The following is an 11,162-nucleotide window of genomic DNA, read 5'->3' on the forward strand; positions in this document are numbered from 1 at the left end:
AAATGTATGTTCACTTGCTCATTGGTTCAATCTATACAGCTTAGACAACATGCAAAATTGAATTGATTCAACCTTGGGCTTTCTGACTGTACTTAGGCTTAGTATAAGTGATTGTCATCTTAACCATTCAGCATTGCATCCTTTTCACTTTCTTGGGATAGTTTGCTCTTTGTTCTATTTTTTTTTGCTCCATCCTGTGACTCCAGTCTAACTTTTGGACCCTCTTCAAGAAACTAGATGTTCTATTTGAACTTGAACTGTTGAGCCTCATTATCTCTTTGGTCCTGTATATGTGTTACTATAATAACGAAAACATCTTTTGGATATGATGCTAGTTTAATCACATAGAAGATAAACTAATTCATACTTTTTTTCCCTCGTGTCAAGCCAGTTGCCTGCTGGTAAGAATTCTATTTCTTCTTTTAGAAAATGAATTCACAGTTGGCCTGATTGGCCAGCATACATTTTTCCTAGTTTTTACTCCATTATTCTAGTTATTTCTCCCTGTCCTGTGCTGAAACTTCTAGCCTTTGTACCCATAGCATTGGTGCTTTTTAAATTTATCAGAGATCTTCACTAGCTGCCTAGCCCATTTATGAATCCAGCACATCTTTCTCTTAGTCTTCAAGATCCTCTGTAGAGGTGCACTCTTCTCCAGTCTCATTTCTTCCTGTGTAGGTACTGCACCCAGCACAATTGGCCTGTAATGGTTATGTACCATAATATAACTCTACACTATAAAGTAATATAAATGAAGAAAAGTACTTATAGTTATTCTTCACCTCATTAATTTTTCTCTTTATTCTATTCTCCCCTCTTTGCCTCCTGTTCTATAAAACAATAAATTATATGTATGAGTGTATAAATCTCTCCAACAGCAGAGACTAATATAAATCTTCTGATTTCTTAAAATATAACTGATTTTCTTCTGTAGTTTATTGAAGAACACAATTGTGGAAACTTTGAAGACATTCTCTTCTGCTCTGTGGGCCCAAAAGTAAATCTTACCATCATAACGAAGTAAACATCCTTATCAATTTCATTTTCATAGGGAGATGTTTTCCTTAGTGCTTCATACATGCAGGGATGTGAATATCTACAATATAATGTAATGTCCTATCTACTTCTGTCATGCCTGTTGTCTTTCAATTTTATTTCTCTGTTTTATAATTTAACTAAAAATGAATTAAGCCATATCTTGGTCAGCCCTTGTCTTGAAAAATACTACAGAACAATTCTGTCTGTTGCAGAATCATTGGAGAGAGACCAGTTCAGTTTCCTGTTTAGTCAAACTTATCAGGCTGAGCAAATGTAGAGTGGGGTTGAAGGGTTAATATTGCAACTACTTCAGCTACATTGTATTTTACCGTCCTAGATTCATTGTGGAATACTGATGGAAGTCACCTGCTGGTAGAAAAAGCTATGACAACAGCCAAAAACAAGTGAAAGCAAGTCCATTTGTACTTCAGCTATAGAAAGTGCCTTCTTATTTAATAAAACTTCTGTATTGCAGTGTTAGTGTTTTTTCAGTATTGGAGAGAACATGACTCTTGATGCAATGGTAAGCATCATTCAGCATTATAACAACAGATTTTGTTGCTGTTTAACTTGTTTTATTGACAACTTTGTCAAAAAGTTAGGGGAAATGTGTCACCAGGAAAAATTAATATATTAGTTTTTATGTTAGTAGCTTCCATGTAAGCTTCCATATAAGGTGAGTGAGCCTTATCTCTGTTCCACAGCCGGGAAAACTGAGGAGCAGAGCAGTGAAGTACATCCCTAATGCTATAAGAAATGGCAGAAGTGGGCTTAAAACTCAGAAATTGTCCTCCCTGTTCTTTTCTATACAGCATGCTGCTTCTATAGCTTATTAAAAAAAGGCAAAAACTATACATAAATGAGCTTGATTTCTTTCTTTGCACAGTGTAGATTGGAATTTCAAGCACATATGCATGTACATATGTACAAAAACATATTAAAATGTCAGGAAGTCTGAAATTTGGAAATGTGTTTTTATTTATTATTCTTTAATATTGTACTGACTCAGAATCTTCATCTTGGATGAAGATCTCATTTTTCTAGGCCACTACAGACAAAAGGTGGTTGCTGTAATACCAAGTAGTGTTCGTTACTGCTTGGCTAGGGAAAGAAGTTACATATAAACTGGTATAAGTGACTGGAAACCAATTCAAATCTGTAGCACAACAGAAGTCCGGTGCACAAAGTGCTTTCAAAATTACCAAAATCAATTTAAGATAAACCTGGATGGATGTATCAGACTTAACTGATTTAGGTTAAATAGGTTAATTGAACTTCTGTCCCAGATACCCACCAAATCCAAGTTAAGTCACAGTTCCCCAGCATCCCAGGATGGTTTGCACCTCCCCACAATCCCCGCCTTGCAAGTTGGGTGGGCTAGCCTTGACCCAAGCTATCTGCTCCAGCTGAGCAGGGAGGTATGCTCTAGCACCCCCCTGGATACTGCCCTTGGCCAGTGCAGGCATGTGGCTCCACATTTCCAGAATCAAAAGTGAATGTCTTTTTACTTTCATATCAGTTCAATCTTTGCAACTTAAACTAACTTGCGACGATTGAATCAGTTCAGCCATGGACTCTTTGACTGTCTGTACTTAGCCTTTGTGTTCGGTGCTTGCTTCTCCTTATATACATCTGACCATTTGGCTTTACATCTGACCCTTTCTTCCTCTCCTTTTACTTCAACTGTCCTACTTTTTCACTCTTCCTATTTGTTTTACATTCACTTACACATTTGTGTCATTTGTAAATTTTACCAACAATGAAAAATGGAGCCGAACGAGCTGCATGAGACAAATCACCCATGTGGTTCATCAGCCGCTTTTATTGCAGGCTGGGAACAGTGCCAGCCAATAACGTCATCAAAAGTTGCTGCCCAGCTGCTTTAAAAGCCGGCAGTGGGGAAATGGAGAGGAGGGCAGCACCACTGGGACCAGTAGGCAAGGCAGCTCCCCAGGCTGCACACAGGCTGTGTTGGCAGCTTGGGAACAATACAGACAGCGACCCAACAGAGGGGTCCAGGATTTATTGAAAGAGGCATCACGCTGGCCTGGCAGGGCAGTCAGGCCAAGGAGAATGGTGTTAAGGAATGTTGGAGCTGCAGAAACTGGACCTGAGTGGGGTGGGCTGCGGCCCTGTACCTCAACTGTTCCTTTTTCTTTCTTCTTAAATCATTTTGAGTTTTTGCAGGGCCCCAAGGCAGGGAGAGGGGCCAAGGACAGTCTCCACTGGCCAGGAAGAGCCAGAACAGCACAGCAGGTAGCAGTGTAGTGAAGGAAGACCCGGTGCTTTGGCTGGGATGATCCAATGTCCTGTGGTCATCTCACACAGAAAGAGGCCGGGTGATGAGCGAGGAGAAGAGGAGGCAGGTGAAGACATCAGAAGGGCTAGCCAGTGATGCAACATCTGGCCGTCCTGAGGTTTGGCGCATGGCTAGGGTGTAGGGGAAGTGGAGCCCTAAGAACACCCACTAAGGGCAGTGCCCAGTCTGCAAGGAGTGACAAGAAGGAGCCCCAACACTGAAGGAAAAGACCAAGTCGTGGCAAGCGAGTATTGGGGCCTCCTCCAAGGTGAACATGACCCAAGGTCAAGGCCACCAGAACACACCCTGTGGCCGGCACTGGGTGCATGCTCCAAAGCAGCAAGAGAGTGGCTCCACAAGGCCAGACAGGTGCAGTGATCATAAAAATTACTGAATTATAAAGGGGTCAGCAACCTGAAAAGGATGGAAAATAAGCCAATATTTCTAGAAAAATGGGAAAGGATTTAATATAGGAAACTATTCTAGAACACTCCAGACATATCAAAGGGAAGGCCAAAACCTCATGAATGTGTTTAACCATTAAAGAAAAGTATGATAAAATACCTCATCAGTGGTACCTAACTATTTGAACTAAGGTAAATGTATGAAAAAAATGAGCCAGAAGTACTGGAGAGGGTATGGAGACCTCACTGTAAATATTGTAGATACAAAAACAGCAAGTAGAATTTTTCAAGATTGAGGTACAAGTTAGGCTACCCACAGATCTCATGTTGATTCTTTAGGTCACAGTCCAAAGTTGATTACTACAGGAAGAACCCCTTGATAAAATACGCTACCAGTAGCAATGGATATGATAGTTTATTTTTTGAAAAAAGACAAGTCTCAGAAAGTCAGCAGAACTGGGAGAGATATGGGAAATCCTTTCAATGAAAAAATGACAAGTGTTTAATTAGGTTCAAATTAATTTTATGATGTATAGTTACAATTTTTGCAATTTGAACAAATAACATTAAGAGGTTGAACAAACATAAAGCTTTTACAAAGAATAAATACAGATTCTGAATAAGATTTGTTAATACACTCATGGAAACTTCACCCATATCAGTAATGACAAGTAGAATTTTTTTTTCTCCAGGAAAAGAACATCATCCTTGTTCAAATACAGTTTATAGCATCCTTTAAGCCACTTCATCTTGATGCTTGTTGGCACTCATGCCCTGTAATTTCATAGGAAATGATGGCTTGGATGCTGAGGATTCAAAGGTCTGGTTTGCACCTGAAGATGTGCCAAACCTGAAAGGATAGCTAATGCCAAAACTGAGGTTTTCACTGCTACACTTAAAAAAAAAAATCAAGGATTAATACTTGAACTATATGTAACAATATTTACTTACAGCAAATGTAACTGGCTTTGTAATTATTTCCCACTTTTCTCCTACCCATATAATTGGAAGGATTTTTCTCTGATTGTTTGTATTCCACAGTTTCAGAGGATTTGCTCTGTGTGACTGAAGGGGAGGGGAAGACATTAGACAAGCCTGGCCTGGCAGGAAAAAGTCAGGAAGAGGGCTCTCTGTTTTGAAAGTGTTGGGAGCAAGCTAAAGAAATTAAGCCTGTTGCACCTGATGTAAGAAAGTAAATTTTTCAAAACACAGCTGAAGACTTTGAGACTATAAATTCTCCACAGGTGTATAGTTTAACAAGATAAGCATTTGAACAAAATGAGGAAACAGAAGGGAGTTTGTCTGTGTGTTTCTGTTTGTTCTTGCAGGCATTAGGATGTATGGTGCAACTCAAGTTCTGTAATGTATAACACAGAAAGCTGAACTTTCTTTCTATTGTTTGTTGCTTTAGTAGCATCTGTACACATAATGTCTGTGACTTTTGTAACATCAAAAGTATTGGTGTATGAAATACATATATTATTAAACAGTTTCTTGACCTATGCATTTAATACCTGAAAAATGAGAAACAATTTCCATGGTGATGCCCATAATGTCACATAGCTTTTTGCAGGTTTGTTATCCAAATTCAGCTTTTAACATTATTAAAGTAAGATAGCTTCCCAAACAAATTAAATGTGTGGTGGTCAACCTGCTCCTCTGTTGATGTAATTAAGATGAAAATACATGAAGTCACTGTTCAGGTTTGGCATTAGAATACAAGTATGAAGCTAGAGTACACCTTGTTTTTAGGTATCTGTTGGAGACTGACATGAAAGCCTAATTGTGCTTTGTGTGGCACATTAGTCACTATATTGGAGGCCATATGAAAACAGAAAGAAAGTTTTCTCCTTTTAGCTTCTTCATGATGTGCTTTCAAGCTATTCTGTGAATGTGGTATGACCTTCTGTAACCTGAACTATCACTAAGCATAGATTTTTCCCCTCACAAATTTATCTAAGTAAAGCAACTGTTTGTGTGTGGAATCTTTCATTTAGTTCACCATACATGCTTTACTCAAGAATCCCTCCTTTCTGCCTGATTGTGCTTCATTACAGGATGTGTATATTGACCGCTCCCTGAAGAATTATATTAATATCTGAAACTTACCAGCTTGCTCATATAGTTTAGTTTTCCCACTGTGTTTGTTTTCTGTCCCAAAGTCTCTGCAGCAAAAACGAGATGCCCTGATCCCTGTATGGACTTCTAGAATGAAATCTTGGTCCTATTAAGGTCAGTTAAGAATCTCTTGTTCACAACAGTAAGACTGGATTTTATCCCAGGTCTCAAGAGGTCTCCTTTTCTCCACTGGGAACACTGAAGACACCATTGCCCCCTCTTCTGTGTGTACTCAGTACTACTGACACATGAATCAGGAGGCACAACTGGGCCCTGGTTTTTACCCGCAGTAATACTGTACTTAACAGGATAGACTCAGAGAAAGGTTTTTCTCTACAGTGCTGTCACCTGATTGACATAAATGCCCCATTTGCTGTGCCAGTCTTTGTGCAGCAATGAAATGATTAATGGGCACTGTGACAGGACCAGCCCAGATGCCCCCTGGTGGCCACCTTAATCCTGCCCTACTGCAGCTCCTCAGTTTCTCATCTGCCATGCCTCAGTATTAAATGTTATCTTACATTGGGAGGTTGCCCCCACTCCAAGCCCTGCAGTGATTCTGTTGATGCTACTCTTAGTCAGACTCTGGATCCTATGCGTGTCTCTCTGGGGCTCCAGCTCCTCCAAGCTCAGTCCCTTTCTCTGGGGCTCTGAATCCTCCAAACATCAGCTCTCTGAAACTAGGCCCTAATTGTGGCCCCATGGTCCAGTTGTCTTAAGGGCTATCATCATGGCCTCTAGCTACCTCCATAGCCACAGCCATGCAGATAATACTTGTCTTGTCATGCACCAAGATCTCTGGTCTGATGCTCTGGCCCACAGGGTCCCTGACCCTGGCTGGACCACTAGACCTTCCCCTTAGCCCTGTTCTGGGTTCATCCCCCTGAGTCCCCAGTTCTGCAGAGCTAGCTGCTATCTTCTACCTCTAAAGCGGGGGCAGGCAATTATTTCAAGCGGAGGGCTGCTTGATGAGTTTTGGTGAGCTGTTGAGGGCCTCATGGGTAGCCCCGCCCCTTCAGTTGCCCCACCCCCTGGTCGCCATCTTGGGACGGGATGTCCCACCCCCTGGCCCTTGACCTTAGCCACCGGAAGCCCCACCCCTGACCTTTGCCAGCGGAAGTCCCTCCCCTTGCACAACTTACCAGGTAGCAAGGGGTTGTAACCCCTCTAACATCCTGCCCCAGCAGTGGGATTTCAGGGGCATCAGACCTCCCCCGGAACTTTCCCCCTACCTGTGCCAGCTGGTCCCAAAAGGAGGCTCTGCTGCTGCTTCTGCTGGCCAGTGCTGACCCAGCTGGGCTTGCCCTGTCCCCAGCAGCACCTGGGAAGTTGGCTTTAGCCACATCCTGCTCCAGAGGGGACGGACTTGGCCGGGTCTGCACTGGCCAGGAAAGGCGGCATGCAGCTGAAGTCGGCTTCCCATGTGCTGCTGGGGACGGGAGGAGCCCAGCCAGGTCTGCACCAGCCAGCAGAATTGGCAGCGGAGCCGTGTGCCGCTCGGGATGGGACAAGCCCAGCTGGAGCAGCAGGGGCTCAGCTGCATTTTCCCCCTGCCTGCACGGGTCAGTCCCGAGCAGCACCACGGCTCCGCTGCTGCTTCTGCCGGCTGGTGCAGACCTGGCTGGGCTCCTCCTGTCCCCAGCAGCACACGAGGCGCTGACTTGAGCTGCATGCCACTTTTTCTGGCTGGTGCAGACCCTGCTGGGTCCCAAAGCAGCGTGCAACTGAAGCCGGCTTCCCATGTGCTGCTGGGGACGGGGTGAGCCCGGCCAGGTCTTCCACAGCCAGCAGAAGTGGTGGTGAAGCCGTGTGCTGCTCGGGACTGACCGGTGCTGGTAGGGGGAAAATGCAGGTGAGCCCCTGCCGCTCTGACTCAGCTCATCCTGTCCCGAGCAGCACACGGCTCCACCGCCACCTCTCCTCCCTGGTGATGACTAGGCTGGAGCTGCGGCCCAGCTGCTGCTTCCCCTCCCCAGTGCCGGCCCAGCCTGACCCTGTATGGCCCGAGTGGCATGGCATAGCACGGGGAAAGCCTGCCCAGCAGCCACTTTCCTGGGCTTACCTGCAGGGCAGGGCCCTTCCCAGTCCCGTGCAGAAAAGCAGAACCCAGCCCAGACACTCTTTTCCCCTCACCGGCACCACAGGTTCTGGCGCAGCCCCCGCCCCTCTCCAGCTGCAAACGTGGCCTGAGCCAGGGCGGGGTGAGGCCAGCTGGGTCGAACTGAGGTCAGGGTTGGTTGCCTCGCAACCAGAACCCAAGGTAACAGCCTGAGGTGCTGCAGCCAGCAGCTGATGCCACTGGAGGCTTTTAGCAAGGCAGCCGCCATTACGTGGGTTTTGAAGGGGCTCTATGGGCTGGAGGTGGGCTGGATCTGGCCCAAGGGCCATATTTTGCCCACCTCCACTCTAAAGTACTTGGCATCAGCCTCACACAGCCTACTGGGTCCCAGACTCTTGCAGGGCTTAGTCCATATAACACAGGCTGCCTCCCAAGGCACCCCACTCATGGCTTCTACTGCCCTTATAGCTACACTCAGTCCTCCAATACTATACCTGCCAATACTCAAACTAAGGTGCCCTCTGGGGTTCCCTGCTTCAGGGAACAAGGTCCCAGCAAACTCCTACCCTCTACCTGCTGACTTCTTGCAACTTCACCTGGTATCTGCATTGCCTGGTTTCCTCTCTCTAGCAGCACAGGCTAATAGTTTCACCTTCAGCAGATATCAGGACGAGACTAAGTTCTCTATCTCAGAAGCTGAGTTTCTAGTATGCTGGGGCTCTACCCTTTCTGGTGATAAAGCCTCAACTTTGCCCAGGGGTTTCTTCTTAGCCCACTACCCAGCTGCTCTGACCTACTGCAGGCAGCTCTCAGGTGCTGCAGCTTAAGCCACTGAGCTGCAGTCATTGCCCTCTTACCTACCTGGAGCCTTAGCTGCCTGTGGTCATGCAGCTAGCTCTCAAGCAGTCCCCTGCTGCTCTTTTAACTCCTATCTGTAGCTTCCCCTGGCTGCTTATTTCTCTTCAGCCGGTGCTTGCTCAGCTGCCTTTACTGCCTTGCAGCCCTCTAATGCTGCCCTCTCATTCTCCAAGTTGCAGGGTTTAGGAGACTCTCCAACAGGCATAATACTATTTAATCAAACAAAGCTTATGTAAAGACCAAAGGCTAATTGTTTTGTATGTGGTCGTAGCTATTAGTAACATTTTCATGTCATGTTTGTAGACAGGACAAATCCAAATCAGGTTAGTCTTTCATCAAAAAGAGCAGAAAGACTAACTGGTTTATAGAGAGATTTTGTGTAAATATCTAATTAATGCATGTTCTTATTGGAAAATTGCTGAAAAATATATTACAGCATAAATTAGTTTTCATTTTTGGCCAGGATAGACTGGGTTGGGGCATGGCTTTTTTGGCCCACCTTTTCTAGGGCCTTTCTCAAGAGAGGCAAGCAGGCCATCCCTGAATAGGGATGCTCGGATACCTTGGTAGCTGCCTCAGGTTCCTTATGCCCCTTATGGAGAGTCCGGTGACCATCATGCCAAGACCTTCAGTGCATACACTTATGCAAGAGTATGGAGGAGTGGAGGCTGTCCTAGAACTATTATCCTCCCTGCTGCTTCTGGGAGCAATGTTGGCAAGCACTAAGATCTTCTCTAAAGCACTTGCAGATCGGCTGTGTTACAGGGGGCGGGACCTCGTTATCTCATCGGTGTTAAAGGGTGGAATAGAGTAAAATCCTGTCAATCTGAGAGTTATTCATCTGTAACTTGATCCTTTCATTTCTTTCACAAAATAGAAATCATGCAAAATGCTCAAACTTCCGTATGATTAACTCATTACACTACCTCTCATCTGTCAGATACTGCTTACAACTCAATACCCTTCTCAAATACTGCTTTTATAGAAAAAGGAATGACTGTTTTTTATCTAAAAAGAATGATAGAGCGGAATGCTACTGAACCAAGTATTAAGTGCTGTATTCTGTAAATATTTAATGTGCCTGGTTCCTTATGCCTCTTACGGAGTCCTGTAACCATCACACCAAGACCTTCAGTGCATAGGCCTAGACCAAAGTATGAAGGAATGGAGGCTGTCCTCCCTTTAGACCATTGAGACAGAGTACAAAGTCCAGATTGAGTTTATCCATTCAGTGCCTCAGTAGTTGTAGCTTCTGCCAGAAAGCAACAAATTAGAGCTGCTGTTGACTGTCTAATGTCAGAGAAAGCATAAATTAACTGAACGTTATATATTTCAGGAGTGCAGGTTGTAGCTGTGTTGGTCTAAAGACACAGGCAGACAAGATTCTTTGGATAAATTTGATATCTTTTTGGGGGTAAATCCGATATACAAAAAAAGATATTGAATTTACCCAAAGAACCTTATCTGAACTTTATATGGTGCAGTTGCATATATGCTAGAGTTCAGATGCTCTTCTTCAAATGCTCTGATTTTATGCCTTGTATAGCTCACTTTCAAAATAGTCTAAAACGGCTGTGTAAGAACATTTTCAATTTAACATTTATATTAAATATTTGCCGCCTAAACTACTAATCACTACCATTTTCTAACTGAAAAGCAAAGGTTTGTAGTGGCTGCCAAGAGTTCTGGGTTTTGTTTTTCTTATATTTTCTCTTCCTTTAAGTTTTCTTGTGGAAAGAATTCCCCCCACCCTGCCACATTAGTCTGGTTAGTCAGGTTCTTCAGCATTTTTAAAAATATAGTTTCCCATGGCACATTAAATATTTACATAATATAGCACTTATTCCTTGCTTCAATGGCACTTTGCTCCACCACTCTTTTACAGGCAAAACAGCAGGCATTCCTTATTCTATAAAAGTATTTGAGAAGGGCTCTAACAGATGAGAGGTAGCATAGTGGGTTAAACATATGGACGTTTGAGTGTTCTACATTATTTCTATTCTGTGAAGGAAACCAAAGGATCAAGTTACGGATGAATAACTGTCGGATTCACAGGATTTTACTCTGTGTTTATTCTGCCCTTTAACACGGATAAGATGATAAAGTTCAGCCACTTGTAACACAGCCAATCTTGAAGTGCTTTAGAGAAGATCTTAGTGCTTACCAACATTGCTGCTAGCAGAGTCCACAGATCAATTGATGAACTACCACTGCTTCAGGGAACAGCTGCCAGGTAAGGGAGCCAGCTTGAAGGATCTCAGCAAAAAGGAAATGTGATTGGTAGTAGATCTGCCTTGATTTGTCAGTGGGAACGTTGCGTTGGGCAGGGAATATAGAGCTGGTAGATTTTTTTGGAAGGAGTATTTTACTCAGGAAATGTCACATG

At 43.9% G+C, this 11,162-nt stretch overlaps 1 protein-coding gene across 4 annotated transcripts in view; it reads left to right on the forward strand.

The window, feature by feature from the left end:
* The window catches only part of ANO6 (anoctamin 6), a 160,240-nt gene that overhangs the window by 9,951 nt on the left and 139,127 nt on the right, over positions 1-11,162 (forward strand). The window contains exon 1 of one of the 4 annotated variants that reach the window (XM_019514615.1): positions 10,756-11,009. The exons of the other annotated variants lie outside the window; for them this stretch is intronic. Coding sequence (XP_019370160.1) covers positions 10,976-11,009 — 34 coding nt within the window. The 5' untranslated portion in view covers positions 10,756-10,975. Of the gene's footprint in view, positions 1-10,755; positions 11,010-11,162 lie in introns of those variants that run through there. 4 annotated transcript variants of the gene reach the window in all.

Source organism: Gavialis gangeticus, unplaced genomic scaffold (assembly GCF_001723915.1).
Source record: "Gavialis gangeticus isolate Ggan-Ray unplaced genomic scaffold, GavGan_comp1, whole genome shotgun sequence".
Classification (NCBI taxonomy): domain Eukaryota; kingdom Metazoa; phylum Chordata; order Crocodylia; family Gavialidae; genus Gavialis; species Gavialis gangeticus.